The 27,931-nt window shown below is 55.7% G+C and overlaps 2 protein-coding genes and 1 long non-coding RNA gene across 10 annotated transcripts in view; 1 reads left to right on the forward strand and 2 right to left on the reverse strand.

The window, feature by feature from the left end:
• The window catches only part of ARHGAP27 (Rho GTPase activating protein 27), a 31,178-nt gene extending 22,770 nt beyond the window's left edge, over window positions 1–8,408 (reverse strand). For 4 of the 6 annotated variants that reach the window (XR_009449259.1, XM_059670469.1, XM_059670468.1 and 1 more), the window contains exons 1-3: window positions 8,269–8,408; window positions 7,184–7,314; window positions 5,041–5,718 (exon numbers count right to left, since the gene is read on the reverse strand). Coding sequence is in view for 5 of the 6 variants with exons in the window: in XM_059670469.1 (XP_059526452.1) it covers window positions 5,041–5,700 (660 nt within the window). In the remaining variant the exon portion in view is untranslated. Of the gene's footprint in view, window positions 1–117; window positions 272–5,040; window positions 5,719–7,183; window positions 7,315–7,620; window positions 7,760–8,268 lie in introns of those variants that run through there. The other 2 variants (XM_059670466.1, XM_059670470.1) reach the window with 2 other exon arrangements.
• The window catches only part of LOC132218786 (uncharacterized), a 449,343-nt gene that overhangs the window by 109,209 nt on the left and 312,203 nt on the right, over window positions 1–27,931 (forward strand). The window lies entirely within an intron of this gene.
• Window positions 10,115–27,931, reverse strand: part of PLEKHM1 (pleckstrin homology and RUN domain containing M1) — a 46,701-nt gene continuing 28,884 nt past the window's right edge. For 2 of the 3 annotated variants that reach the window (XM_059670463.1, XM_059670462.1), the window contains 7 exons: window positions 27,502–27,772; window positions 24,635–25,552; window positions 22,192–22,430; window positions 17,443–17,636; window positions 13,970–14,033; window positions 13,076–13,233; window positions 10,115–12,257 (listed from right to left, as the gene is read on the reverse strand). In XM_059670463.1, coding sequence (XP_059526446.1) covers window positions 12,149–12,257; window positions 13,076–13,233; window positions 13,970–14,033; window positions 17,443–17,636; window positions 22,192–22,430; window positions 24,635–25,552; window positions 27,502–27,772 — 1,953 coding nt within the window. In that variant the 3' untranslated portion in view covers window positions 10,115–12,148. The remainder of the gene's footprint in view (window positions 12,258–13,075; window positions 13,234–13,969; window positions 14,034–17,442; window positions 17,637–22,191; window positions 22,431–24,634; window positions 25,553–27,501; window positions 27,773–27,931) is intronic. The other variant, XM_059670464.1, reaches the window with a different exon arrangement.

A 27,931-nucleotide genomic window follows, 5' to 3' on the forward strand; every position in this document is an offset into this window, starting at 1 on the left:
GGTGGGCTTCAGCTTGGTGCAGGGGAAGGCCGGTGGGAACGGGAGGCAGGGGAGAGAGTGGGAAGACTGCCCTCCGCCCCAGCGTCCAACTCCATTTGGAGTTGAAGGGTCACTCACAGTTCCTGGCAGAGGAGGGAGAAACCGGGGCCCTGGGGCTTCTTCCAGTCCAGGCCGCCTACTCAGGTGAGGTGCCTCCTGGGCTGTTTGCATAAGAAGCCTAAGAGGCCAGGGCTGTAACTCTTTCCTCCCTGTGGCCAATGCCCAGGCAGCAGGGGCGGGCTAGTCCAGATGGCCAGCCTGGGCGGGGATGGTGACCTCACCCTGAGTCAGGAGGCCCCCTGGCCCAGGGGTGGGCCCCAAGCCACAGAGGAGGAGTCTCAGGTCCCTCCCTCCCCAGCTTCCCTGGGTCCTGGAGCACCTCTTTGGAGGGGCGAGGGGGCGAGGGGGTAGAGTGCTCCAGCTCGCCTCCCCTGTCCTCCATCTCTCCCCACTCAGAAGCAGGTGCTTAGCCCTCTCCCGGTTCCTCTCATTTTCCTACTACGCCCTCAGCTGCAGAAACAAGAGGAGGGTTTAGGTTTGCCTCCTTCCCTGCTGCCCATGTCCATGACGGGCTGGGCATGTACAGGGCACTCCCGCTTTGCCTTCGGCTTGTACTGTCCTTACTGAGGGGAACAGGGTGGCCAGGCCTGGAGGCCACGCAGCTGAGACTGAGCCTGGTGGCCAGAGTGGGGTTTGGGGTCAGGAGGCCCGGAGCGGACCTGAATGCTGCCCCCTCCTGGCTGTGTGCCTTCTAGCCAGCCAGTCACTGAAACTCTCTGAACTTCTATTTGTACTCGGGGCAAATGGAGGTACATTTAAGGCAGTGGTTCTCAACCTTCCTAATGCCGCGACCCTTTAATACAGTTCCTCATGTTGTGGTGACCCCCCAACCATAAAATTATTTTCGTTGCTACTTCATCACTGTAATTTTGCTACTGTGATGAATCGTCATGTAAATATCTGATATGCAGGATGTATTTTCATTGTCACAAATTGAACATAATGAAAGCATAGTGATGAATCACAAAAACAATATGTAATTATATATGTGTTTTCCGATGGTCTTAGGCGACCCCTGTGAAAGGGTCGTTCGACCCCCAAAGGGGTCTCGACCCACAGGTTGAGAACCACTGCTTTGAGGCCTGCCTTCAGAGCTACGGGAAGGGTGAGCCTTTGAGTGAGAGCCCATGGGACCATGTTTCATCTTACCGGCTTTGTGTCCCCAGTGGCCAGCGGACACCAGCTGTCATCGTGTGCTAGTTGAGTGGCTGGTGAATGACCAGGCTGTAAAATGCTGTATAGTGCAGAGACTCCTCTCATCTGGGGACGGGGGTGGTCCCTGCCTCTCCACTCCACCCCCTTCCCAGTGGTCCATCGACTGGATGCTGTTTCCCACCCTCTTCGAGGACTCCACACGTCATCTCCATCTTCACGTCCTTGCCCCTCCTCCCCCTTTGCGCTGGGCCCTGCCTCACATCCTTTCTCCTGGGGACCCCATCTCATCAGCTGCCCCCTCACCACCTGCAGCCTCCCCCTCTCCCAGCTCCTGCCCATTCACTTAGGTTCGGGGAAGCCTCCACCCTCGACCTACACCTGCCTCTGGCCACACGGCGTCTCTCCCTTCCCTGCCAAGCTTCTGAGCGCTGTCTACACGCTCATGGCCACACGGCGTCTCTCCCTTCCCTGCCAAGCTTCTGAGCGCTGTCTACACGCTCAGTCCGTATCCTCCCCTTCATTCCCCTGACCTCTGGCTTCAGTCATCCCCTTGACCCGTTCCTGATAAGACGGCCACTGACGTCTGGTGGCTACTTCCGATGAATGTTTAATGGCCTTTATCTAACTTCCCCTTTCTTGTGGCCACTTCTCAGCTTCGAGCCAACACTCGCCTGGTTTTCCTCTTGTTCCTGGTGCTTTCTTCCTCTCAGGCTCTTCTCTCTTCCCTTTGTCTGTCGCCCAGACGTGGTGGCCCCAGGGCTGTCTCAGCACTCCTGTCCCCACGTCCCCACTCTCTCCACACCCATGGCTCCAACATCACATGCTGAGCACCTTCTCCTGGGGCAGCAGACCGACCCGAACCAACTGCCTCCTGGGCCCAGCCCAGCGGGGCCAGAGTGGTTCAGCCTCATTCCTTTCCTCCTCCCCTCCCCATCACCCCCTCACACTCCCTGCATGCCAACTGTGCTTTCCCTCACACACCCCTCAGCCCATGGGCTGCTGAGTCCACCTCCCGAGTCTCCTGTCATCATGGAGTGTCCAGGAGACCAGGAAGGCCCTCCTCCATTCTCGAAGTCCTGCCACAAAGTCTTTTCTCAAACCCACCCCCTTTTCTCCTGAGAGCCTTCCCAGGGCTGCAGGATAAAGCCCCCATTCCCCGGTGAGAGCCCGGGAGGCCCTGCAGGGCCAGGCACTCCCCACCCCTCACCCAAGCCCCGATTCCTGCACAGGGTGGGGTGGGGCTACAAGGCCCCAACGGTGCCACATGTCACACCTCCACCTCTGCCCGGCACTGAGAGTGGCTGGATCACAGACACCCTGTGCCAGGCTGGGCTGGGCCTCTGTGCCCTCCTGACATCCTCCTGCCCCCCACGCTGTGCCCCGACCGTTGGCCCGGGCTGGGCCTCTGTCACCTTTGGATCTGAAGGCTCACGCTGTTTGGCAGGTCGGGTCCATGCATGCTTAGCGAGTGAGTAAACGGAGGGAAGGGCAGCACCTGCTTCTCCGGACTCTTCCCAGAAGAAAACAGGCCGGCTCACCTTTCAGGAAATTCCTTCTCTAAATGCTGCCTCGCACAGCTAAGAGCGGAGTGGCATTTCCTTTCTGGGGAGAACCGAGGCCCCACCCCTGGAGTGGGTGGGGAATGGGGTGTCGGGGAGACCCACAGCCGACACTGGAGGAAAGCAGGGTCACAGAGAGCGTGGTTTACACCCATCACACAGGAGGAAACAGAACCAGAGATGCTCAGCCACCTCCTGAGCTCACACAGTGGATTAGGGCCAGCAGTGGGACCGGGCAGTCTCTGCCAATCACCGGGTCTCTGGCAGGTGCCCAGCTCCTCCCCAGGAGGCACCACCACTCTCTCCAATGTACCACTGCCACTGCAGGGAGCCTGGGGACGGAGGGGCAAAGGTGCCACTCCGCAGTGACTGTGGATGCCGGGGAATTTCTCAGGAGGAACTCGAATATAGGGTCTTCCCCCCCACCCCAACCCTCACCTTCCCCCCTGTCCAGAGCTCTGGGGTGGTGTCCCTGGGCAGACCTGAGCGCCTGGGCTCATGGGAAAGTAGCTGTGGCTCCTTGTCCCTAGTCCATACCCTGCACACGCTCTGGGCCAGGCTCTGTGAGGGGCGCAGGGGTGCAGAGGGCAAGGCAGTCCTCCACCTCAGGGGCACCCCTCAGAGGGACAGACAGACACCCCACTATCACCAGGAGGGAGAGTGCTGAGGCTCAGGAGTGCGCCGCTAGGAGTCTGCCCAGGAAACGGAGGGGCGCCGGGAGAAGAAGCGCTGGCATCCAGCCGTCTATCCCAAAGAAACTGTCTGGCAGGCAGGCCGGGCACCGGGCACAGGATCCCTCCGCTCCCCACCCTACCCCCCTGCCTCCCCCAGCGGGCAGGGTCCATTCCCCACCCGCTGGATGCTGTTCTGCACGCTGGCCACAAGGGGGCGGGCTGCCCCCTGCAGAAACCGGAGCGTGGGCGGCGCAGAGCAGAGGAAAGGATACTAAGTGGGACCGCAGCCAGTCTTCGGTGGCCTGCCTACCTCGGGCCCTGCGGGTCCAAGCTCACCTCGTTGAAAGCTGTCAACAACCTGAATCCTTAGGTATTGTTGTACATTTACACACGGGAACACTGGGGCTGGAGGGTGACTCAGGGGCCGGTGACTCAGCAGAACCAAATTCGGGCCTCTGTAGTCTCAAATCCCGAGCTCTTTGCGCTATAATATGGGGTGGAAGAAGTACCCAGGAGCTTGCTTATGCGGACGGTGCCTCCTTCCTCTGGGCATCCCAGACTCGGTCCTGGGACTTGGCAGGGATCAATGTTTATGGAAATGACATCGACTACAAAGAAACTATAGCCTCCTAAGTTTCAAGGGTCATGCAGCCATTCCCCCCCCCCCCCCGCCCCTCTTTGGGCTAAAGGACTAACTGAGACCCCCAGAGGAAGCGAATTGACCATCATCACACAGCTGGTGACAGATGTCTGTGCATCCCCCTCCATTCCCCTTCCTGAAAAGTTCCTAAGTTCAAGAAGTCATGCCGTGGGCAGATTTCTGAGGATGTAAGAGTTTTAAAAACGTGCTCTGTTTTCGATTTCCCAAATTAACATAACTAGAATCTGAAGCGAAAAAGAAAGAAAAAGCCACTATGACTGGACTTCTTTCTGAAACAAACCCATCAAGCTGCTTCTTCTTTTTTTTTTTTAAAGAGGGAACTGAAATGTTGGAAGCAGCCAAAAAGGGAAGCAGTCTCCTGACTGTCATATCCATTATCTCGTCTGACACCCCCCACCCCCACCCCAAGCTCCAGTGAGAAAGAGCCGGCGCAGGTCCACAACCCCCTATTTCATGCCCGATGCGCTTCGGAGTGGTTCGATTTCAGAATGATGATGCGGCGCACACACCTGATGCCATGGGTGGTGTAACTCCCAGCGAGGCCTGGGCCAGCACCCTGTAATCAAGTTCATTCATTGGTAGCACAACCTGAATATTCACATTAAATCTGATGAGTAAAGACCACCAACGGCCTCACATGGGTTCAAGACAAATTTTGCCATAAATTTTTTGTACGAAAAACCTGTGGGCTCCAGGAAGCTCTGGCATTTTGGCAGATAAGAGATGTGTGCCAGTGCCCCTTGTTTCATGGCAGAGGAAAGCGAGGCTCGGTGTGAGGGAGCTCGTCCAAAGCCAGCGAACACAGATGCTCCCTGCGGAGCCCGACGCTAAGTCAAGCGAGTCTCCTCGGCGGGTGCAGCCCCCCGCCCCGCCTCCGCTCCCCGCAACATACCTGCTCCGGGCGCTCCTCCCGCGGCGGTCCGCGCACGTCCTCGATGGTCTCGTACGTGTTCTCGGAGTCGCTGCGCGCCAGGGGCCGCGGGCACACCCAGGAGCCCGCCACGCTGCAGGCCTTGAAGCTGCCCGCGCTCCCGAGGAGGACCGCAGGGGGCGCGGCGGTGCGTGCCAGGTCGTCCAGGGACTGTGCAGGCCTCACCCGCGCCGCGGGCCGCGCGTACAGGCAGGCGGGCTGGCCCGGGGTCAGGCTGCTGCGATGAGCCCGGGCGCCGCGCAGCGCGGGGCCGCACAGAGAGCCGACCCGGCCGCGGGGCTCGGCGGGCACGCCGTCGGGGCCCGCGGGCACCGGTGCGCGCACGAAGCGGTAGTCGTAGGTAAGCGGTTCCGGGACCGCGGGGCCGCGCTGGGGCAAAGGCGGCGGCTTCGAGGCGGCGGCCGGGTCCCCAATGGCTGGCAGCTCGCGCACATACTGTGCGGGCAGGTAGAAGGGGCGTCCGTCCGGCTCGCTCCGCACGTGCCACCAGTGCTCGGTGCTGCGTCGCAGCAGCCGATAGCGCTCGTTGGGCTGGATGGCGACTTGGCATCCGTCCTTGCCAGTGTACTGGAAAGGGTGCTCCACCAGCACATACACATCCCCCTCGACGTCCGCCGCCATCGTGGCCGCGGCCTTTCCCTGTGGACAGCAAGGAGGAGGGGCGCGAAGGTCAGAGCCACGGAGACGTGAGGCAACCGCACTAGCGCTACGCTCCTCGTGTGCGTTCTGGCCTCAGTTTTCCTATCTCTAAAATGGGAGACTTGCATAACATAATCTCTTAAATTCTCATTCCTACACCCAGGGATGGGATTACGGCAACCCTTTCATCCAATCCCTTGGAGGGGGATTGTGGGTAATACTGGTTCAACTTTACAGCCAGGAAAGCCTTAGTTCAAAGAGACAGGGCAAAACAAACAAACAACACACACACACACACACACACACACACACACACACACACGGGGGGGGGGGGCGGCGATTTTCAACCTTTTGCATCTCATGGCGCACATAAACTAATAACTAAACTTCTGTGGCACACCAAAATCTGGAAAAAAGTATAATTTTCATTTATTCACAACGGACGGCTATTGTGTTGGCTGTTGTCATTTTTTTTATTTGACAACCCAAGGGAGAAGAGGTGGGTGCCTTTGACTAGTAGTCAGATGTTGCATGTTTAAAAAATTCTTCTGGCACCTCAGTGTGCTGCAGCACACGGGTTGAAAATTGCTGACATAGGGTGGTTGCCCGAGATCAAGTCGACACCACAATTTGCCTAACAGTTGAGTGGGCCTCAGTTTCCCCTTCTGTGAAGTGGGAAGAACAACCCATTCCCTACTTCCCGCCCCACCTGGCCGCCTCCAGCGCTGAAAGAATGCGAGTCCACGGCGCCCCTTCCTGGCCCCGGGCCGCGCAACCACGCTGCTTCACTTAGTTCAGGAGCCCTGGCACGAGGGGCCGGACTCCCGAGGCCGGGAAACCGGTTCTCTCGGTTTTTCTTTTCTTCCCCAGCGGCTTTGCCGCAGACGTGAGCCCGGAGCCTGGCCCGCCCAAACCGGCCCTCGCCGCCTCTGCTCTCCGGCTCCCCCTCCCGCCCCGAGAAGGGGTGGGCCCTGGCGCCGCTCTACCTGCCCCGGGATCTCTACGTCGCCGCCTGACAGTGGCCGCGAGAGAATGCGCCTTGTCTCCGGGGGTCCCGGAGCGAGCGCACAGCCCCAGCCTCTCCGTGCCGCTCCGCCTGGCTTCGGAGCCTAACCCCGCGTCTGCCTGCGTCCCTCCATCACAGCCCGAGTCGGCGGCCTCCTTCGGAGGTGGCTGCTTCCTCCCAGCCTTTACACTGACCACACCTCCTGCCCCAAAAGCTGGCCGGGGACCCGCCGTGGGAGCTCGGCTGCTCACGGAGGCGGAGGGGCCGGGGACAGGGTCCCGCGGAGGGAGGGGCGCGTAACGCTCCTTATTGACCTTGTCAAGCTTTCCTCGATGGGGAAACTGAGTCACTCTACTCTGGGCCTGGGAGGCGGGATCCGCGCGCTGCCGGGAGCTAAGCCGACAGCCCCCGGAGGGGCGCCCTTCTCCCCACCTTCCCCGGCCTTCGCGGCGCACTCACGTTGGCAGGGCGGGTCCTCGGGAGCCCATGGGCTGGATGGGCTGCGCCTGCGATGGGTGCAGGTTAGGCGCCTGCCATCTCGTCGGGCCGGGACTCAAGGGCTAGGCTGGAGAGATTTCTGGAAGCAGGAGCTGGCAAGGGGGACAGAAAGGGAGAGGGGCGCTCTGGCGGGCTGTCCCCAACCCCCAAAGCAGCTTTGTCTGGGAGGGGGCGAGGGGGAGCCTGACGGCCCGCGAAGACATTGGAAGCTGGTCCCGGGGCAGGAGAAACCATGAGGTAGGGACAGGGGGTGGGGGTGGGGGTGGGGTGGGGGCTGTGGGCGTCCCTGTTGAGAACCCCGCTCCGAGTGACGGGGCGCTGGCGGGTCGCAAGCAGAGCCTCTGGAAGGTAGAGTTCCGCCCCTGTCCCCCCGCCCCCCATGCCCGGGATCTGCTGACCACGGGCCTCTGCGTCCCGGGGACTGCTGGACCCTGGCTTGTTGTTTGCCCGGGCACTCTCAACCCGAGCCAGGCCACTTGCACTCGAATCACCAGCTACGAGCCTTTGCAGCCGGGTCGCGGGCACTGCGCGCTCTGGCCCCGCCCTTCCCGACCCTTTCCCGGGCGCCTCGGCTGGGCCCGGAACACTCGGAGCGGGTGCGCACAGGGCCGCCCACGGGAGCGCAGGTCCTGGGATGGTGAGGATGGCACCCGGGCCTCGGCTCCTTGCCCTTGGGGGAGCGAAGAGGAAGGGAGGAATGCGGAGAGCGGGGAGCGGGGAGGATCCCTGGAGCGAGAGGCCGGACCGGTCGCCAGGAGGTGCCCTGCGACGGGAATCACAGCGGCGCCAACGCCCCGGTCGGCGCTGGGGCCCTGGACCTGGGCCCCTCCTATCCCCGGACCGAGGGCGCCCTTCTCCCCCACCCCCCACCCTCCGCTGGGAGGGGACCGTCCCGCGCGGCGTCATCCCGGGCCCCTTGCAGCTCCAGTCCCTACGCGATTGGAAGAGCCGGCGCGCGGCGCTCCCGGGCGAGGACCCGCACCTGCGGCACCCGACCCCCCACCCGAGGCTCAGCACCCCCGCCCAGTCTGGCCCGGCCTTAGCACCTCGGGGTGTCCACTCGCTAGCCTGGCCTCCGCTTGTCCCGGCAGGGAGCGCGTGGGCTCGGCGTCCGGCGCTCGCTCTCCTCCACCGCCCAGCTCCCGCGCTGCCGGGTTTCCTGTTCAACAATATAGCGAGGGAGGCACCAGCCGAGCGCACCAGGCAGAACTTCCTCCCGGGCTGGGGCAGGGCTGCGGCGGCGAGAGACAATCCCCGGTGTCCTGGCTTCCTGTCCCCTCTGGGCGAGCCAGCGCCCTGGGAACAGAGGCGCCACCCCTCCCCCAGCGCTTCCCGGGACCCGGGGCCACACCTGGCTGCTCCCGGGAGGTGGAGGCAGCAGGACCAGGACAGGAAGACGAGGGGGTCGGGTCTCCTCACCTACTTCTGGCTGAATTTCCCTCCCAACGACTTGGTTCTCATCTTCTCCTGGATCCTGGTTGGGGAGGAGGGCGCCCCTCCGATGTCTCCAGGGTAAGATCAGAGCAACTTCCTGGGGCCGGACTCATCCTCCTCACCTTATCTCTGCAGCTGCTTCCGGTGAGCTGGGGACAGAACACCTACTTCACAGGATTGTTGAGAAGATTAAATGAGATGCACTAAGGGTGATGTTGTTATGATCACATTATCATTATAAAACACACAGCATATTAGCTGTGATTCATGCTACTTTTAGAAAAATACATCTTTATTGATTTCAGAGAGGAAGGGAGAGGGAGAGACAGAAACTCAAGGATGAGAGAGAATCATGATCAGCTGACTCCTGCGGACCCCCTACTGGGGATTGAGCCTGCAACACAGGCATGTGCCCTGACTGGGAATAGAACCGTGACCTATGTCCATGCTCAACCACTGAGCCACGCTGGCCAGGCCTAACACTACTTTTATAACGAGAGGAGCCTCTTTGGGTTTGGAATGAGGTCTCCAAGTCTCACATCCTCCTCTAGATGGTGGTGGTGGGTGTGGGGGGCAAGAGTCCTCAGAGGCACTTTGCGGAGGACAAAGGTGCTGAGTCCAAAGGCAGGGCAGGTCACTTGCCCCTGGTCCTCTTGCCCCAGGTGGGCCTGCCTCCTCCCCACCCCCCCAGCCCTCAAACCAGGTTCCTCCTGTCTCCCTGGAGCCCACCCCCACCTACTGCCCCTGGGGGGAGGTGAGCTTGCAGAAGCTGGGCTCATGGGATGGGCAGTGGGTGCTCCCTCATGGGCTGAAAGGACAGGAAACTACAGACCTAAATGTCATCTTTTCCAGTCCCATTTCCCTGCAACCTGATTTCCCTGCAAATTAGCGTTTCCTTCTTCTCTCCGTACAGTGGGCAGTGGTGGGCTTCCCCCTGCAGGAGCCCCCTGGACCTTCAGAGGAAGGTCTACAGACAAATAAAAGCCCATGTGAGCCCTCAAACCATGAGGGCGGAATCAGGGCCCTGCCCAGCCTGTCCTTCCTGAGCCACTTCGCTCAATCCAGTGGGAAATGTAGGCCTGAGATTTCACACATTCCAGGGTCAGGTGTCTGTGCTTTGGCATGGAAGGCACAGGAAAGAAGCCATGGTGGTGGGATTTCAGGCATCGGCTTCAGTTGTTGCATAGGAATAAACCTCCCTGAAATCCAACCCCATGGGGGCCCTGCCTCCTCAGACTCCAAGGGTGGGGTATATACTGAACCTGTGACTGCCCTCTCCTCCATGCCCACTGCTGGCACACAAGTCTCCTGCTTGCAAATGTTTACCACTCCCCCATCCTCTCCTCTCTGGTGCCTAGGGACTAACAGGAGAGTGGAGGCCCAATCAGACTGGCAATGGATGGCCCAGGGTCTCCCCCAATCAGCCACAGCGTGAGGATTCAGAAGCCAGACCAGAGATTAGAAAGATCAGGTCTTTACTGCAAAATCATTCAAACAACACACAGCAGCAGTTCCTTCAGTACATCGCCAAGCACCAGGGCCCCGTACTGCAAAGTTTATTGCATCCAGTGACACTTTAAAAAGTGTGGCCACCACTGGGGTTCACATCAGCTTTCAGTCGGAGGTGAGGAGGTGCAACTCAGCTCATCTGAAAGCATCAGCAGCTTTTGGGGATGGGGGAGCGTCAGATTTAATGCTTCTAATCTCTGGGAGCGCGGGGGTGCAGCGGACTGAAGTAGGCGCCTCCAAGGTCTCACTCCTGCCCCCTCCTAGGGCACCTTGTGGACTATAGAACATACAGGCCCAGCCAGGGCCACACTGCGCACCCAGGCTGGGCTCCTGCCCACTCAGGGATCTGGGGCAGTCGGGGCTCTGATCAGGCTGTGCTGGCATAAATGCTGAGGGGTGGGATGAGGATAAGGATCCATTTCTGCTTCTGGAGGCTTTGGTGTGCTGGGCACAGGTGTGCACCAGCTTACAAGAGGGGACAGAGAGGCTGTGTGGCAGCCCCTCCCCCACCTGCCTAGCACCTCCTCTGTTCTATTGCACAATTTATCCAGCTCCACGGGGCTAGACAGGTGACTCAGCAGCCAAATCACCCCAAGGGAGAAGTGGCAGTAAGCTCATCTCCTGGCAGGACAGGTGGGTCTTCACATGAGGCCCCCAGTCTCAAGCTGAGTGCAGAGACGACCAGAGGGCCCCAGGGCGGAGGGGGGCTTGCTGGGTTCAGGAGAGGAGGGAGGGATGCAGCAGATTCCCCCAAGCCCCAAGGGTCTAAATATCATTTGAAAACAATTCCAACACTCCTTCCAATGGCAATGGTGTTTCAATGACATTTCCCAGTCTCCAGCGGCGCCCTTCCCGGGCCAGTCCGGCAAAGCTGTGTGAATGCATGGCTTTGTGAACGGAGGCGAAGCCCTTCCGTGGCCCTTCCCCCGCTGGCCCCCGCACATCTCAGCAGCGGGGCTGGCACGCTTCGTGAAGGACGGGTCACTGTTCCACATTGTGCGCCAAGGCCGGCCCCCGGCCTAGGCTCACTGCCCTCTCTGTGAGCCCAGACTACCTCTGTCCCAGCAGGGGTCAGGCAGGCAGGGGTGGGACCCCTGAGAGTGTCCCAGTGTAGGGTAGGAGTGGGGAGGGCATGGAGCTGAGGGGTGGGCCGGTCCCTGGCCCAAGGAAGATGCAAAGTGCTGACAGTGCTGGGTTGAAGTCATTACCCTTCTCGTGCAGGGACCAGAATCCTGGCTACAGAAGAGAGAAGGGGCTCTGACACAGAGAAAGATGGGCTTTTCAGGTGGGGGGCATGGGGCAGGGAGTAGAGAGGGAGAGGAAGAAGGTGGCATCAGGACCGACCCGCCTGGCCCCATGGGCTGTTTGGCACATTGCACTTGAGCTGTTGGCAGCAAGTGTCTGGGGAGGGTGAAGGAGAGGCAGCTGACGGGCTCTGTCACAGGGATGCCCAGCCGCCCGCCTGTCTGCAGACCAGGCCTGGGCAGTACCTGCACATTCGCTCATGGTGAGAATGCCTGGATTTCTTGGGTGATTTGTATAGGGTTAAGAATAAAAAAATATTTTCTATTGAAATAGGAAGGGGGAAAACCCACCTTAAAAAACTAGACCTTTTAATCAGGCATGTGGATTTGTAAATGCGCCCCAAGTCTTATTTCCACAGTGTGTGAACAGCCCTGATGGGGGTGTCATGTCAGTGAGATGAGCTGGAGCCTGATTAGTGCACAGTCCCCCCACCCACAGCACCCCGGACAGGGGGCGTCTGCTGGTGTCCCACCTCCTGGAGCAGATGGGGGGGGGGGACGACGGGCCATCAATCATTAAGCCCTCTGGTAGGCTCATGCTCTAGTCACATCTGAGTCTTCCTGACGAGGGAGACAGCTGTGACACCTTGAGAGAGTGGCCGGGGTTGATGGCAAACCCAGCTGCATGGCTGAGCGGAACCCTCACCCCGAGGCCTTTGAGGGGGGTCAGGAGACTGGGTTAGGTGAGAGCGTTCTGTTCGTGGTACTTGCGCCGGCGGGCACAGCGGGGGCAGCCCTTCACCACGGCCTGGCAGCTCTGGTGGAAGACGGTCTTGCATTCGCCACACCTGGGAGAAAGAGGCAAGTGCTACTTGTGCGAATGGGCGGAGGCCTCCCCTGGGGCCTGAGGCTGGCCAGTGTTCCTGACCAGAGCCCACAGTCGGGCTGTGTTCCACCCACAACCCCTGGCCCGCAGGCACCACTTCTCCATCCAGGGAGAAGAGATCCTTGCAGCGATGCGTACCCAAGGTCATGTGATGCCTGCTGACCCCCTATTTCATTTTTTATAAATGCTGCTGAGACTCACTAATGACTGCTTGCCTATGGTTAAGATACTCTGCAGTTGGAAACACTCAGCCCAGGTCTGTTCAGGGGCTGAATCTGGGCCAGGGAACACCTACTGAAATGAATGAATGCTCCCACCAGTTCAGATTTCCACCCCCACATGGGTTGGAAGAAAGGTTTGGTGGATGAATTTGTCCATTTAGAGGCTTCTGATAATGAGCGAGTGATAACTGGGAAAAAGAACGACCATGACAGGGGCAGAAGGTCACCCACCAGTTGCCCATTTTGTGCTGGGCCTTGTCCAACACTCCAGGGCAATAACTCATTCAGTCCCTCCTCAACCCATTCATAGATGACAAAACTGAGACCCCGGAAGAGAGCCAACAGCATTCTCTGAGGGCTTGTGTTGTCCCCTGAGCAGGACTGGGGCTGACCATGACTGCCCAGGGCATCAGCTGCTCTAAACAACCTCACTAACCCGAAGCACGAGCGCAGAGGGGATGTTAAGTGTGTTCCCACCCAAGGACCCAGGTCTGCCACGCCACCCTGAAATGCTGGGGGAAGGGGAGGGGTGGGGCATCTGGCTGAGTGTCCTGCATACCTGACGGTGGTGTCAAACTCGAAGGGGAAGATGATGTCATGGTGGTGGCAGATCTGGCAGATGAAGCCACGCTGGGTGCACAGGTCACAGTGGTAGACATGCTGGGAGGCAAACTCGATCAGGGTCTTGAGGAATCCTTCATACACTCCCTCCGAGATCTGTAGGGGCAGATGCAGGCCGCCAGGCATTTTAGGGAGCTGTGCTGAGGCCAAGGCCGTCTGCAAAACTTGGCCTATTGGTGGCACCCTGCCTGAAGAACGGCTCCCCGTCTGGTGTGGCTCTGTGGCTGAGCATAAACCCATGCACCAAGAGGTCCCTGGTTCGATTCCCGGTCGGGGTACATGCCTGGGTTTCAGGCTGGATCCCCAGTGGAGGGTGTGCGGGAGGCAGCAGATCGATGTTTCTCTCTCATCGATCTTCTTATCTCTCCCTCCCTCTCCCTCAAAAAAAAAAAAATCAATAAAAACATATTAAAAAAACCCCAACAACTCCTATTCCAATAGAAGTGTCTTTCCATTTGGGCATGAGATCCTCCCCAAATCAGGCCGAGCAGTACAGGCATCAGCCTTTGTGCAGGTGGGGATCACGGGATCGACAGACGAGGCCCAAATCCACTGTTCCTTTCCTTGAGCAAAGGACTGTCTCAAACTCTCACCCCTGTGATCCTGGGCTTTGCTGTAGTGCCTGCTGATTCCTGGGGCGCTGCGGGCTCACTCACTGCCCCAGGAAGCAAGGGGCGGGAGGACACCAGTCCAAGGTCCTGAAAAGCTGCAGACCTCTGTTTTGTCTCAGTGAACTCAGCAACACCACCCCCACCTCCCTTTCTGATTTTTTCCAGGAATGGGGTCCCTCTGGAGAGGTCTGGGGGTGGGGGTGGGGGGGCAACTTTCTCACCTGCTGGAGGTCAGCGACACTGTACTTGTGGGGAGACTCCAAGAGATAATTCCTGTGGGTGAGCCTTCAGAGAAAACACAAGAGGTCCCTTAGAAGGGTTTCCAAGCCCCCGCCAACCTGTGTTTGTTTTCATCCCCTGAGCCGGGCTAAGCAGGCAGCGACACCTCCCACCTGGGCGGGGTGCTGAGGAGCACAGCCAGCCAGACAGGCCGGAACCTGGCCTTCCAGTGACTGACTAACATAGGGACCTCGGGCAGGTTACTCAACCTCCCGGAGCCTCACGTTTCCTCACCTGAGAAACGGAGCTGTTTTGAGGATTAAATAATTTATTTAAAACTTTTGGCACAGTGCCTTGCACATCGTAAACAATGAATAATTACCTAACTCTAGTTGCTAAACCTGTATTGCACAACTGAAATTCGCTGAGAGCAGAACTTAAATGTTCTTACCAAAAAAATTTCTGAATAAATAAATAAGTAAATAATGTGGTGAGTGTGTTAATTAACCAGATGGGAGGAATTCTTTCCCAATGTGTACATATAGCTAATCAACACGCTGTACACTTTAGATATCTTACAATTTTATTTGTCAACTATACCTCAATAAGGCTAAAAATGCTTTTTTAACTTAAAGGTATAAAAAATAAAGTAAATGTCTATAAAAATAATGAGGAAGAGGATGATGAAAGCTAACAGTTGGTACCAGGAACTGGGCTGAAAGCTTATATTTAAATATAAACTTATTACTCCTCACAATAATCCTTTGAGGTCAGCGCTATTATAACACTCACTTTGAGGAGGAGAGAAGATGGAGGAACAGAGGTTCAATAACTTGCTGTGCCGCACAGCTAGCTAGCAGCTGCAGAGCTGCAGTTTGAGTGTAAGCGCTTGGCTCTGGAGCCTGTTCTCATCCGCCCTGTGGATGCCTGTAGGTGTCGGCTGCTGTCTTATTGCCCCCATCACATATCAGGGACAGAAATGCACAGGACCTGGCTCCTGCCCTCCCGCAGCCCTGGTCTGGCTGAGGGACAGACATTCAAGCATCTGGTTTCGGTGCCCTGTGAGGACCTGAGACCTGTTCTCAGCCCCACGGCAGATCCCCTTTCAGAGGTGGGTGGGGAGGCGGGGAGACAGAGGATGAGCTCCACCACCAGCCGGGCTCTGGTTTCTACCCCGCTGATGGCAGAGGTCCCAGGGTTACATCCTGAGGGACAGAGAGGAAACACCTGCAGGCGGTCCCCGGGTGCAAAGCCTGCCTGGCCTTGCAGTGTGAGTGTGCACGGTGCTGGGGTCTGGGGAGAACGCTCCAATTCCGAGGAAGCCTGCAAACCTGCCCCAGGATGCTCTGAACATCCGGGCCGGATGGGGCCAGACCCTGGGGTGTCTGGAATGGGGGCTTGGCCATGGGTCACTCCACAGCCTCAATTATGGTCCAGGGGGGAAGCCAATCCAGGGTGGAGATGGCAAATCCCCCCCAAGCAGCCAGGCAGGCTACATGGTGGGTGATCTGTGGGGTGAGGACGCTGCCGACTGGATGCTCAGTTCTTTCTTTCTTTTAAAGACACACACACACACACACACACACACACACACACACACACACACATTATTGATTTCAGAGAGGAAGGGAGAGAGAGAAACATCAATGATGAGAGAGAATCATTGATCGGCTGCCTCCTGCATGCCCCACACTGGGGATCGAGCGTGTAACCCGGGCATGTGCCCTTGATGGGAATCAAACCCGGGACCCTTCAGTCCGCAGGCCGAAGCTCCATCCACTGAGCCAGACCAGCCAGGGCTAGGCGCTCAGTACTGTATGCTGGTCTCCCTAGGAAAATCCCAGCTTTCTGGGAACAGGAAGCCGCCATTTATCACCAGGAAAACGCAGGGGGCGGGGGTGGGGGTGGTGCTCAGGCTGTTCCTGAGTGGCAGGAAGGGTGGGGCTGATTTGGATGGACAGTCACCTCTATCATCTGCCCTCTGCTCAGTCATGGAAGCCCTGGGGGCCACCAGGTCCAGAGTCTTCCCTGTGAGCCACTGCACCTGGGCCCGTCACACTCAGAGGCCTTACAACTGCAGAGGGTGGTGAAGTCGAGGGGGCCGGGGGGAGCTCCCGTTTGCTGGTGGCAGACCCCTGGCTAGGTCCTTGGAGAGAAAGGGGATCCCACATCCGAGACCTGCCTATTCCTTCTCAGCCCTTCTCGTGCTCTCACCCTCCACCTGGATGACTCAGTCCAAGCCACCTTTCCTCTCGGCGAGCTACTACCGCTGCTGCCAAACTCGGTCTTTTCAAACTCCTCAGAATGCGACAGTCCTGCTCAAACCCTCCAGTGGCTCCCACTGCTGGCAGAATAAAACACAGGTGCCTTTGATGTGGCACACAGGACCTTCCAGGTCTGGCCCTGCACCCACAATCCAGCTGCACTAAGCCCCCTGTGGGTCCTGGTGAGCCACACTCCCACCCCCTCCATGCCACAGGTCCCCTTAGCCAGGAAAGCCGGGCCTTCCCTTCCCCTTAGTTTTTCTAAGCCCATCTCCGTATACACGGGGTGCCATGTGCTGCGGTAACCCTGTTTTCCTGCGTGTAAGGCAGAGTGAGGTCTGGAAGCTCAAACAATACCCACAGGTGAGACTGCAGGGGGTCCCAACTTTCTGCCTGATTCTCAATGTGAATATTATCTTTGCAAGAAGAAAAACATTGTTTTTCCTTAATGAAAAGGCAGAACTCCACAAACACTCGGCTCAGATGTTATCTCCTCTGGGGGCTACCCTGGCCCTCTGGGCCCTGCCAAAGCTGGGTCAGGTGCCCTCTCTCATGGCACATGCCACGCTGAACCAGGGCCATCTGTCTGCCTGTCCGTGTCCCTTCCCCGACTCTAAGCCTCTTATGCAGCCTTCACCACAACTCAGGAAGGCCATGTGAATACAGGGGCGACTTGCCCATTTTACAGACAAGAAAAATGAGGCTCAGAGAAGTAAAGTGACTTCCCTGAATCACACAGTGGGTCTGAGCGCCGGCAGAGGCTCCTCTTGTGCTCTTTCTCGTGCCTGTTCTGCTTCTTTTATAAAAACTATGTTTTTATGGCCCAGCTGGCGTGGCTCAGTGGTTGGGCGTGGACCCAGGCACCAGGAGGTCACCAGTTCAATTCCTGGTCAGGGCACATGCCCAGGTTTTGGACTTGATCCCTGGTGGAGGCCGTGTGGGAGGCAGCTAATCGATGTTTCTCTAATCAATGTTTCTATTTCTCTCTCCCTCTCTCTCTCTAAAATCAATAAAAGCATATCTATCTATCTATATATTTCTTTAAAAAAACATGTTTGTTTATTTCAGAGGAGACGAGAGACGGAGAGAGAGGGAGAGAGAGAGAGACAGACAGACAGACAGACAGACAATGATGAGAGAATCCTTGATTGGCTGCCTCCTGCGCGTGCCCAGAGGATGCCTGAGTGTGTGTCCAGGTGCAGGGTGCTCACCTTTTGCTGAGCTCCTTCAGGGCCCCACTCCGGCACAGGCCCAGGTAATCCCCCAGAAGCTTCAGCTGCTCCCGGCTCCTCCCGATGAGGTGCATCCGCTCCTCGTGCTCGTACAGCGATGGGTTCACCAGCTGCAGGTTGATGAGGGGTTGGGCCCGGATCTTCATCAGGAACTTCAGGGCCTGCCGGCAGACCTGGGGACACCACCAGGCAATGGGGGTGAGACAGAAAGGCCCTTCAGGAAGCGCCTCTGGGTCAGGCCCTGCATTACCCACCCGCCCACTCAGGCTGCAGCCACCCTCCAAGAGGATGGTGCCATTCCATTTTACAGATGAAGAAACTGGGGTTCAGAGAGATGAAGTGACTTGGCCTGGGCCCACGGCTCATAAACGCCAAGATCTGAACCCAGTTTCTATGAGCCCCAAACCTCCGTTCCCTCCATGGCACCCGCTGCTGCCCTCCCAGACCATGCTGGGACGGAGGAGGGGTCCACCTCCCCCGGGGCCTCAGGGACCCTTCCCAGGACTTCCTCTCCTCCCAGCCCCCATTTTCCTGCCTAAAGGAAACGCACTGTCTCCTGGGCTGACTCAGGAACCAGGTGACTGGCTGAGTCAGGTTCCAACCACAGGAAGCCACAGATCAGACACAGCTTGACAAGAGGTTTCCCCAGTTCCCTCGGCTCTGCCAGCAGCAGCACCAGGGCTCCCCGAGTCTCCGTGCAGAGTTCAGTGACCCATCTCAGTCTGTCCCACCTGATAGGGTGCTGAAAGTTTTACCCTCAGGCCCCGCCCTAATGCCAAAGCCAAGTACTGAGCACCTACTGTTTGCTAGTCACTGGGCTGAGGATCCTGACCACCTCTTTTCTTCATCCCCAATAACAACCTAAAGGGGAAGGTGCCATCATCCCCACTTCATTGGTGAGGAAACTGAGGTTCAGAGAAGCTAAAGTGGCTTATCCAACCCACCTGTAGGCAGTGGAGACCAGGTCTAAGCTGAGGTGTGGTCTCCTCCACTGTCAACTACTGTGCAGGAGTCTGTCTTTCAAGTCAGAATTGGATTTGAATCCTGGCTCACTACTTCCTACCTTATGACCCGTGAAACTTCCTTAACCTCTGGGTGACTCAGTTTCCTTATGTGTAAAATGGAAAAAAATAAAACCACTTGTCCCCTGGAATTATTTTGAGTTTAGATTAAAAAATAATCCAAGTGCCCTAGCAGGTTTGCTGAGTGGTTAGAGCATCAGCCTTCGAACTGAAGGGTTGCTGGTTTGATTCTGGTCAAGGGCACGTACCTCGGTTTCAGGCTTGATCCCTGGCCCTGGTCAGGGCACCTGCGGGAAGCAATCCATCGATGTGTCTCTCTCACATAGATGTTTCTCTCTCTGTCTCCCCCCCTCCCTTCCACTCTTTCTAAAAAATTAATGGAAAAATATCCTGGGGTGAAGATCAACAACAACAACAAAGTCTATGTAAGCCCCTGGCACGGAGCATAGACTCAGCCAAGGGGCTGCCACCAGACTCTGAGCTGCTGTGGACCAGCTGCCCCCGGAGGGTCAGGAATGTAACAGGGACCTCGGGAGGCTTCTGGTCCCCCAACTCCATTGGCATCTCTCGCCTCCCCCAGCAACGGACAACTCCTCTTTCTCACGTCCCAGGGGTACCAGCCCCCAGCCAATGGGCAGCCCGGTGTCCAAGCCCCTGTGAGTCAGATCGAACTGCTGTTCCCCAGCCCCCACCCATCCCATCCCTGACCCAACTCAGCCTCAGGCCTTGGGAGAGGCGCAGATGAAATAACAGGGAATGCGGCTGAAAAGAGCCAAGGCTGCAGACGGGCAGGGGCTTGGTGCTGCAGGGACCGTTTCTATCCCGCGTGTGCGGAGGAGACAGACAAAGAAAGCAGCCCCAGTCCTGGCCTCGCGTCCTGCCAAGTGCCGGGCAGGCCTCGCACAGGTGGGTCAGCCAGGGTAGTGCCGGTGAGCAGCAAGGCCCCTACCCTGAGAGCCGGGCACTTTCTAGTCTGAATTTCCCTGTGTTCCCCAAGCCAGAGATCTGAGAGCGAGCTGCATATTCCCACTCTCAGACACGCCGAGAAGAGGATTGTCATTTTCTAGCTGGAACGAGGAAGTGGCACCAGAATTACAGCAATGAATAAGGAGATGGCCCAACAGAAATATCCGGGTGTTGTAAACAGTGAGCGAGTTTTATGGTCAAAGGCCTCTTTGCCTTTGTGGTGATTTTGAGGTTTAATTTTCTCCATGTCGTTATTTAAATACTTAACATTGAGGGTATGGGTGGGGATGAGGTAACCAAAAAAAAAACACACAAACAAAACAAAATGAAGCTAACGTCTTCGCGGTTCCCATCCCCAGGAGGGTAGAGGCTGGGATGGCCCAGACTCAGTCCCAGGCTCCCTGTGCCCTGGCGAGGACACATCCACATGCCAAGACTGCATGGACCCTGACGGGTGAACCAGGGGCCAGTGTGACCTGCCTCGGGAGAGGGGAAAGGCACCGCCCGAGTGACGGGAGGGAACTGTCTCCTTCGGTCCTCACACAAGCCCGAAACAGACACTGGTAGTGAAGTATGGTAGCAATCATCTCAGGTAGAAACTATAGTTTAACTTTAACCCAGCTGTTTGGTTTCTGTACTTATTTGTTTGCTAAAATAATAGAAAAGTTACTTTGATTTTCTGAATTATATAAATCACCCCATTCGATTGAATACCCTATTGATTGTACTGTGACTATCCCATGGGTTGTGGTCATACTGGTCTTAGCACATTTTCCTTTACCTGGGAAGGACAGCACAGTTATCCCAAGGTCAGAGGGCTCCAGTTCACGTGTCCCTGTTGACTCAGTGTTCCGGAGACCCAAAAACTGTAATCTGATAACATGCTTAAGTCTGACCAGGTTCCTCATTCCAGACCCGAGGGCTCTAGATAATGTGTTTCTGTCAATTCAGTGATCTGGAGACCCAAAACTGTAATTTAGATAACATGCTGTTTCTGCTTCTGTCAACTGCTTTTTTTGCAAACCAGGTTCCTCATTCCAAACCTTGGGATGTAATCAATACCTTTGTGATCTTTGCCTATATAAGTCTGGTTTTGCGGCCATCTTATTACTATGAGATTTGGGGAATGGCCCCTCAGTCCCGGATTGCAATAAATGTGCCTCTTTAATTCGACTTCTTGAGGCGTCCTTCTGTGATTCACGGGGTACATTACAACACTAGTAACCCGCCTTTCCCGATGAGGAGGCTGAGGTTATAAAATTTGCTCACGGTAACACAGCCAGAAAAATGGGTAAGCTCAGCTGGAGAAGAGGAAAGCCTGAACCATCTTAAAATACATCGTAGTTAAAAGCATTTAGTGAACATAAGAAAGTATCAAAGATGTAATACTAAGTAAACCAAGTGTGTTATAAAACAATGTGAGTCCAGTATAATCCCAATTTTATAAAAAAGTAGACACATATATACATAGATGCATGGTGTGGACAAAAAAGAGGTGCTGGATCTAACAAGGTGATCTGATCATAAATTCCCAACGGGGCAGGTCATGGTGGTAGTCAGGCCCCAGGTCTATAACTTTTCTAGCAAAAGGCTTATCTCTGCCTTCAGCAAGCGCTGTCCATTGTTCCTGTGCATCTAGAGTACACACCTTTGAAATGCCTCTTTTTAACCCCCCTCCTCCTAAAGTGTGACCACTCTCAAGAGAGCACATAATTTTGTTAATTATTCTAAAGTCCAATCCCTGCCTTGCTTTCTCCCATCTTCATGTAATCTTCATTACGTTCCCTCTTTAATTGTAATGTATAAAAGAAAGTGCAAAGCTGTCATTCTCTAGAGCAGCGAGCGATTCTCAACCTGTGGGTCTTGAACAATGAAAATACATCCTGTATATCAGATATTTACATTACGATTCATAACAGTAGCAAAATTACAGTTATGAAGTAGCAATGAAAATAATTTTATGGTTGGGGGTCACCACAACATGAGGAACTGTATTAAAGACTCACGGCATTAGGAAGGTTGAGAACCACTGCAGTCTAGAGTATTTGAGGTCTTGCTTCCCCGTAATTGTCATTAGTTTTTTCCATGTCAGGTTCTTACACTGACAACAGAAAAGGCTGACTGCTCCAAGGGGATTTGCAACCAGCTGGCCAGACCATCCATCTATCCACCCATCCATCCATCCACCCACCCACCCACCCATCTATCCATCCACCCCTCCACCCATCCATTCATCCATACGCACCCATCCATCCATCCACCCACCCGCCCATCCATCCATCCACCCATCCGCCCATCCATCCATCCACCCACCCGCCCATCCGCCCATCCATCCATCCATCCATCCATCCATCCATCCATCCATCCATCTACCCACCCGCCCATCCATCCATCCATCCATCCATCCATCCATCCATCCATCCATCCACCCACCCATCCATCCAGTTGCTGGTGCCTTAAACAGTTTGTCTGCAGCCATGAGGAGCTGCAGAAAACCATCTTCAGACTCCTACCTGAGGACCACGGCAGGCACTGACAGAGCTCTGCACAGAGGCTCTAGACCAGCACCAAGTTTTTTTCTTTATCAGTTTCCCCAAATCACGAGGCCTGAACCAGTGACCCTGCCTTCTTTAGAGCCACACTCCTCCCAACAGATGAACGGCAGCAGCACAGAGGAGTGACCGTTTCTCTATCATTCAGCAGCCCTGTGTGGCCACGATAGGCTGGGCTTGGGACTCACCGGGCGCTTGGTGAGGTCCCAGTTGTGGATGATCCTGGCCGGGATCACTGAAGCATCGTCTTGGTGGCAGATGTCACAGTAATAGAGGCCAGAGAAGGCACAGAGCTTGGGTCGTACAAACGAGAAGCCGATCTGCCGGGAGCAGCCTGGGGAGAAGGACATGGGGAGAGTGAGCGGCGGCGGGGCCAGGGTCAGCTCCTGAGTCACACAGAAGCAACCACGGTGGATAGGCCTGCTATCTAAGGAGAGTATAAAGATAAGAACAGCCACCACTCACAATCAACCCTATTAATTAATCTTGACAACAAAACACTGTCATTTTACCACTGAAGGAACTGATGCAGAGAGGCCGGGAAACTTGTCAGTCACACAGGGATGAAGCGGCACAGCCAGGATTCAGAGCTGGGCTGTTTTGGTTCTAGAGCCTGCATTCTCTTATAACTAGCGGCCTTCTTCCATGTTCCCACTGCTGGCTCACCAATGTCAGCCTCCTCTAGGTCTGTCCCTCCACTGGGCCCCAGACAAGGAAGCAACTACGTCAGGGCCTTGCAAGTCGGGCATGGGGAGTGGGCAGGAAGGCAGGGCCTGGAGCCAGTGTGAAGCGAGAGCTGCTGGATACCTCGGGACAGGGGTGTGGGGCCCAGCCTCAGCTCCTCAGCTGGAGGTCCCTGGAGTAGGGAGCAGAGGGAGTGAGAGTCGCTGTGCTTAGGGCAAACAAGGGTCTGGCTCAAATCTTGAGCACGTGCCCAGCCTCCCACGGGGCCAGGGGACAAGAATCCCTCCGGCCTCAGGACTAGCAGGGCCGGTTCCTCTGCTTACCAGTTGCCTCATCCTGACCTTCAGCGAATTTTTTGCCGGGTTCCCTTTCAGTATCTGTTCAGCTACTCCTGGCTACTCTGTGGGTTATTACAAAGTTTCAATGAGACAGGTTTTGAAAGTGCCCCACAAACTATGAAATACAAGCCAAATGGCTGTGACTGGCGTGCGCCTTACAGGCGGAGAGGAAGCCCAGGCTCCCCAGCTTCAGTCTTGCCCAAAAGCTGGCAAAGGCTGGCGGGTGGCAGGGACAGTGAGAGCTGCCCCTGCCAGCATTCATTCACCTCCACAGTGTGAATCACCTCGAAGACGGTGAGGGGGTGTGTTGGTGGAGGGTGGAGGTAGGGGAGGGAGGGGGCTTGAAGTTTTCAGCAGGAAACTCTGCTCGGCCTTCCGAGGGGTGCTGACCGCAGACCACTTCCTCCCAGACGCCTGAAGCAGGCTTTTCCCTCCAGTCCCACAGGCTCCACCCGACAGGACAGCTCCTAGCCCACTTGCAGCCGCATCCGTAGCTTTGGCACGCTGCAGAGGCACGCCACTCAGTTCACTGGAAGGGCCCAGCGTGTTGGAAATGGCTGGGTGGATTGGGAGGGAAGAGCTAAAGACGGAACATGAGCAGCAGAATATCAGGCAGCTTTGAAAACAAGGGAGTAGAGAGGGCCTATGGGGACCCGGCTGAGAGCAGAGCTTCTGGGACCAACATGGCCCTCAACTGGCTCCACCACTTGATAGCTGTGTGAACCTGGGACAGGCTCTTACCAGCCCTGTGACTCAGTTTCCTCAGCTATAAATAGAGATAATAGTGCACCTGTCCCAACAGGGTGGTTGTGAGGATTAAATGAGACAATTCAAAGGAAGCATCTGGCCAGTACCCAGCCCAGAAGAATTAGGTTTGGTGATGATAACGATATAGCAGATGCACTGACTTGGAATAATACCCATAATGTATTTTTAACTAGAAAAAAACCAAGTTGCAGAACAATATATACCACTGTGCTGTCCAACATGGTGGCCATGAGACACGGGTGCCCTTTTAAATTTAAATCCATTTCAATGAAATAAAGTAAAAAATTCAGTTCCTTAGTCCCACTAGTCACATTTTACATACCCAGTAGTCACGTGTGGCTGGTAGCTACTGTATGGGACATTTTCATCAGCATGGAAAGTTGTATTGGACACTATTGAGTAGTACGAGCCCATTTTTGTAATTTAAAAAAATTGTGCCCACTTGCAAAATATTTGAAAGGTACCATGCCCCTGCTCCAAAATAACATGATAATGTTGTAATCTGATAACAGAGGGAGCCGGGAACTTAGCTCCCGGGAACTCCCCTGGACAGAGAGAGAGACAGAGCAGAGCTGCCTCCCACAGGTCTCGCCCCTGAGCAGGAGTGGTAGGAAGGGCAAGGGATGGACTCCCACAAGCAGGGGCACTGGCTCACTGGGTGCTGGGAGGAGCAGACAACATTTGCTGCAACAGCTGCCAATAGCTTCATGTGCAGCAACACCCCAGGGGTGGGGTGGGCCACTCGTGGAGGGCCGGGGAGGGGTGCAGAGCCTAAGGCAGCAACCCCATCGGAGGCAGAGGGAGGCTGGCGGGCTGGGGGTGGCGGGAGGGCAAGTCGCACCTGCGCAGAAGCAGCCCTGGGAGTCGAGGCCCTTCTCGGTGGGGATGGCCACCAGGTACTGCAGCAGGAAGCCCTGCTCCCCGGTGGCGAACTTCAGCACCTCTTGGCAGTTTTCGTCCAGGCTCCCGCCCAGTGTCACGGCCTCCTCCGCCGTCTCCAGGTAGGACGCCAGCACCTTGCGCACCAGGTCCCTCCACAAGGCGGCCTCCTCGGCGCTGCCGGCCTGCAGCTTCAGGACGGCCTTGGCCGTGATGATCTTGAAGAAGGACGGGCCCCCGAGGCTGGTGTCTGGCAGGATATCTCGGATGGTCTCCACTCCGTGGCTGTCACTTAACATCTTCTCGTTGTTTTTCACGCGGAAGCATTTCAGGGAGTCCAGGGACAGGGAGAAGATATAGGGCGTCCAGGTCCTATCCGTGTACAGGTACAAGAGGGACTCTTTAATAGCGTCCGGCTCGGGCACTTGGGCGGAGGACCAATCCAACTGCGTGCTCTGCAGGGTTTCGGGCTCCGTGGGCTCCGGGTGGGAGGGGGGGCCACCCTGGGGGCCTTCGGGGAGGTCGCTGGGCTGCTCCGGGTACTGGACGCTCACCCACTCCTCCTCCTGCTGCGGCCGGCACTTCTGCAGGGCCTCCCGCACCCGGTCCAGCCAGTCCTCGGCCTCGTCCTGGGAAGAGGCTCGCAGGGTCAGCTTCTTGCCGGAGAAGACCAGCTCGAAGCGGCCGTCGCTGTGGGCCGGCCCCACGGACTCACAGCGCAGCAGCGAGCAGTTCTCCACGCAGGTGCGCTCCTCGCCGCTCAGGTAGAGGCGGAACTCCAGCGGGGAGAGCTCGCAGAAGAGCTCCTTCCAGATGCCCATCGCCCCCCGCCGCTCCACTGTGCCCAGTTTCATGAGGCCCCGGAACGGGTTGGACAGTCCTGCAGGCAGAAAGGGGCACTTTAGACAACGGGCCTGTCCCTTCATCGCCCAAGAAGAAACCTCTGGGCCCGAGGTCCTGTAATGGGTGCGGGGAAATGACCGCCATCAGAATACCAGCCAGCCACTCGGCTGTGAGGGGACAGCAGCCGCTGCAGGGACATGATCTGACATATTTTAAAATGGGGGAGTCGTCCTGGCTCCAGATGTTGAAGGACTACAGGGGGAGAGAGACCAGTTAGGGGGCCATTGCCGTAACCCTGGCCGGGGATGTGGGTGGACTGAACCCATGCGGTGGTGGAGGTGGTAGGGAGTGGAAGACTCGGGATATGCCAACAGGCTTGCTGGTGGACTTGATGTGTGACGTGAAAGTCAAGGGTAACTACAAGGTTTTTAGCGCAGGCATCTGGGAGGAGGAAGTTGGGCATTTTATGAGATGAGAAACCTAACCCCATAGGACATTTTTATCAGCATAGAAAGTTGTATTGAACACTATTGAGTAGTGTGAGCCCATTTTTGTAATTTAAAAAAACTGTGCCCACTTGCAACATATTTGAAAGGGCACCATGCCCCTGCTCCAAAATAACCTGATAAAGCTGTAATTAGTGGAGAATCACTGGAAGTCATTTTTGGACACGTCTATTTTGAGAAGCCTGTTAGACATGCATGGAGCCGATGGAATCTGAGGTTCAAGGGCAAGGTCCACACTGGAGCTAAACATTGGGGAGCTGTTGGCGTAAGGCCCTTGAGAGTAGGTGAGATCAGCTGGGACGTGGGTGTCGACAGAGAAGACCCAGGACTGAGCTCACCTTCTCCAACATGGTTACAACCATATCACATAGGCTGACAGAAAAACCTAAAAGAAGCCAGCATGGACCAGGGCCCCAGGAACCTGGCCAGAAATCTCTGCTGGATCACTGCAAACAGAAAATGAGAGAAAGAGACTGACTCTAGGGGCAGGGGTGGGCAAACTTTTTGACTCGAGGGCCACAATGGGTTCTTAAACTGGACCGGAGGGCCGGAACAAAAGCATGGATGGAGTGTTTGTGTGAACTAATATAAATTCAAAGTAAACATCATTACATAAAAGGGTACGGTCTTTTTTTTTTTTTTTTTTAGTTTATTCATTTCAAACAGGCCGGATCCGGCCCGTGGGCCGTAGTTTGCCCACGGCTGCTCTAGGGCATACTTATTTGCTTGTTTGAAACAGGAAGTTCATTTATGAGGGTTATAGAAAAATTAGGTTATAGTTATTTAATGCATTCTGGACTTCACGGGAGTGGGAGGGTGTGGAGATCAAGACAGAACCAAGAGTTCCATATAATAAGGCTTATAGAGTAGTTTCAGGGAAAATAGTTTCCATCTCAACATATGATACAGTAGCCCGGCTGACATGGCTCAGTGGCTCAGGAGGTCATGGTTTGATTCCTGGTCAGGGCACAAGCACAGATTGCAGGCTCCATCCCCAGTGTAGGGCAGGCAGGAGGCAGCCGATCAGTGATTCTCTCTCATCATTGATGTTTCTCTCTCTCTCTCCCTCTTCCTTCCTCTCTGAAATATATATATATATATATATATATATGTATATATATATATATATATGTAAATATATATTTATATGTATTTATATATTTTATATAAATATATAAAAATTTATATATAAAAATGTGTGTGTGTGTATATATATATATATATATATATATATATATATATATATATATATGCTACACAGTATTTTTGCACTCTGTAGGCAATTTTGGGCATTACTTTTGAGACTGTATGAGAAAATATACATAACACTTTTCCTGCAATGCTTTCTTGAATTACTCAGCACGAGATGAGCGTTTTCTTGTGAGAAGACGCCACCCAATTGGTCATGGGAAAGAGGACGACAGAAGGGCTTTCTGAAAGGCGTGCCCCTGCGGAGGCCTGGAATGCCGCGGCCACCTACCCATCTGCCTGCGATGCACCACCCTGAAGTTCTTATGCTCCTGCGAGGCGGCCGCCAGGCTTTTCCTGCTTCCTGGACAAGGCACACAAGCTCTGTCTAGGGCCCCCATGGAGGAGCTTTTTCTTGGTCCGTGAGAAAAATGCCTGAGAAGACACGGCCCGGACTCTGGAGTCCCTCCGGGAGAAGCTGCGGAGCCGTCTGAAGGACTCTCCGGGGGTTGTTCCTGGGGAGGCCGGTAGAAGTCATCTTCCGAGATCCAGCTCTTGCTTTTCTATGGAGAGAAATAAAGACACAGGCTGTTTTTTACGTTTTTAAAAAAACATCTTAATTGAGACATGATTCCCGTATCATAAAATTCATATATTTAAACTGTATCATACAATAGTTTTAGTATAGTCACACAATCGGGCAACCATTACCACTAAGTTTA

This window comes from Myotis daubentonii, chromosome 16 (assembly GCF_963259705.1).
Source record: "Myotis daubentonii chromosome 16, mMyoDau2.1, whole genome shotgun sequence".
Taxonomy (NCBI): domain Eukaryota; kingdom Metazoa; phylum Chordata; class Mammalia; order Chiroptera; family Vespertilionidae; genus Myotis; species Myotis daubentonii.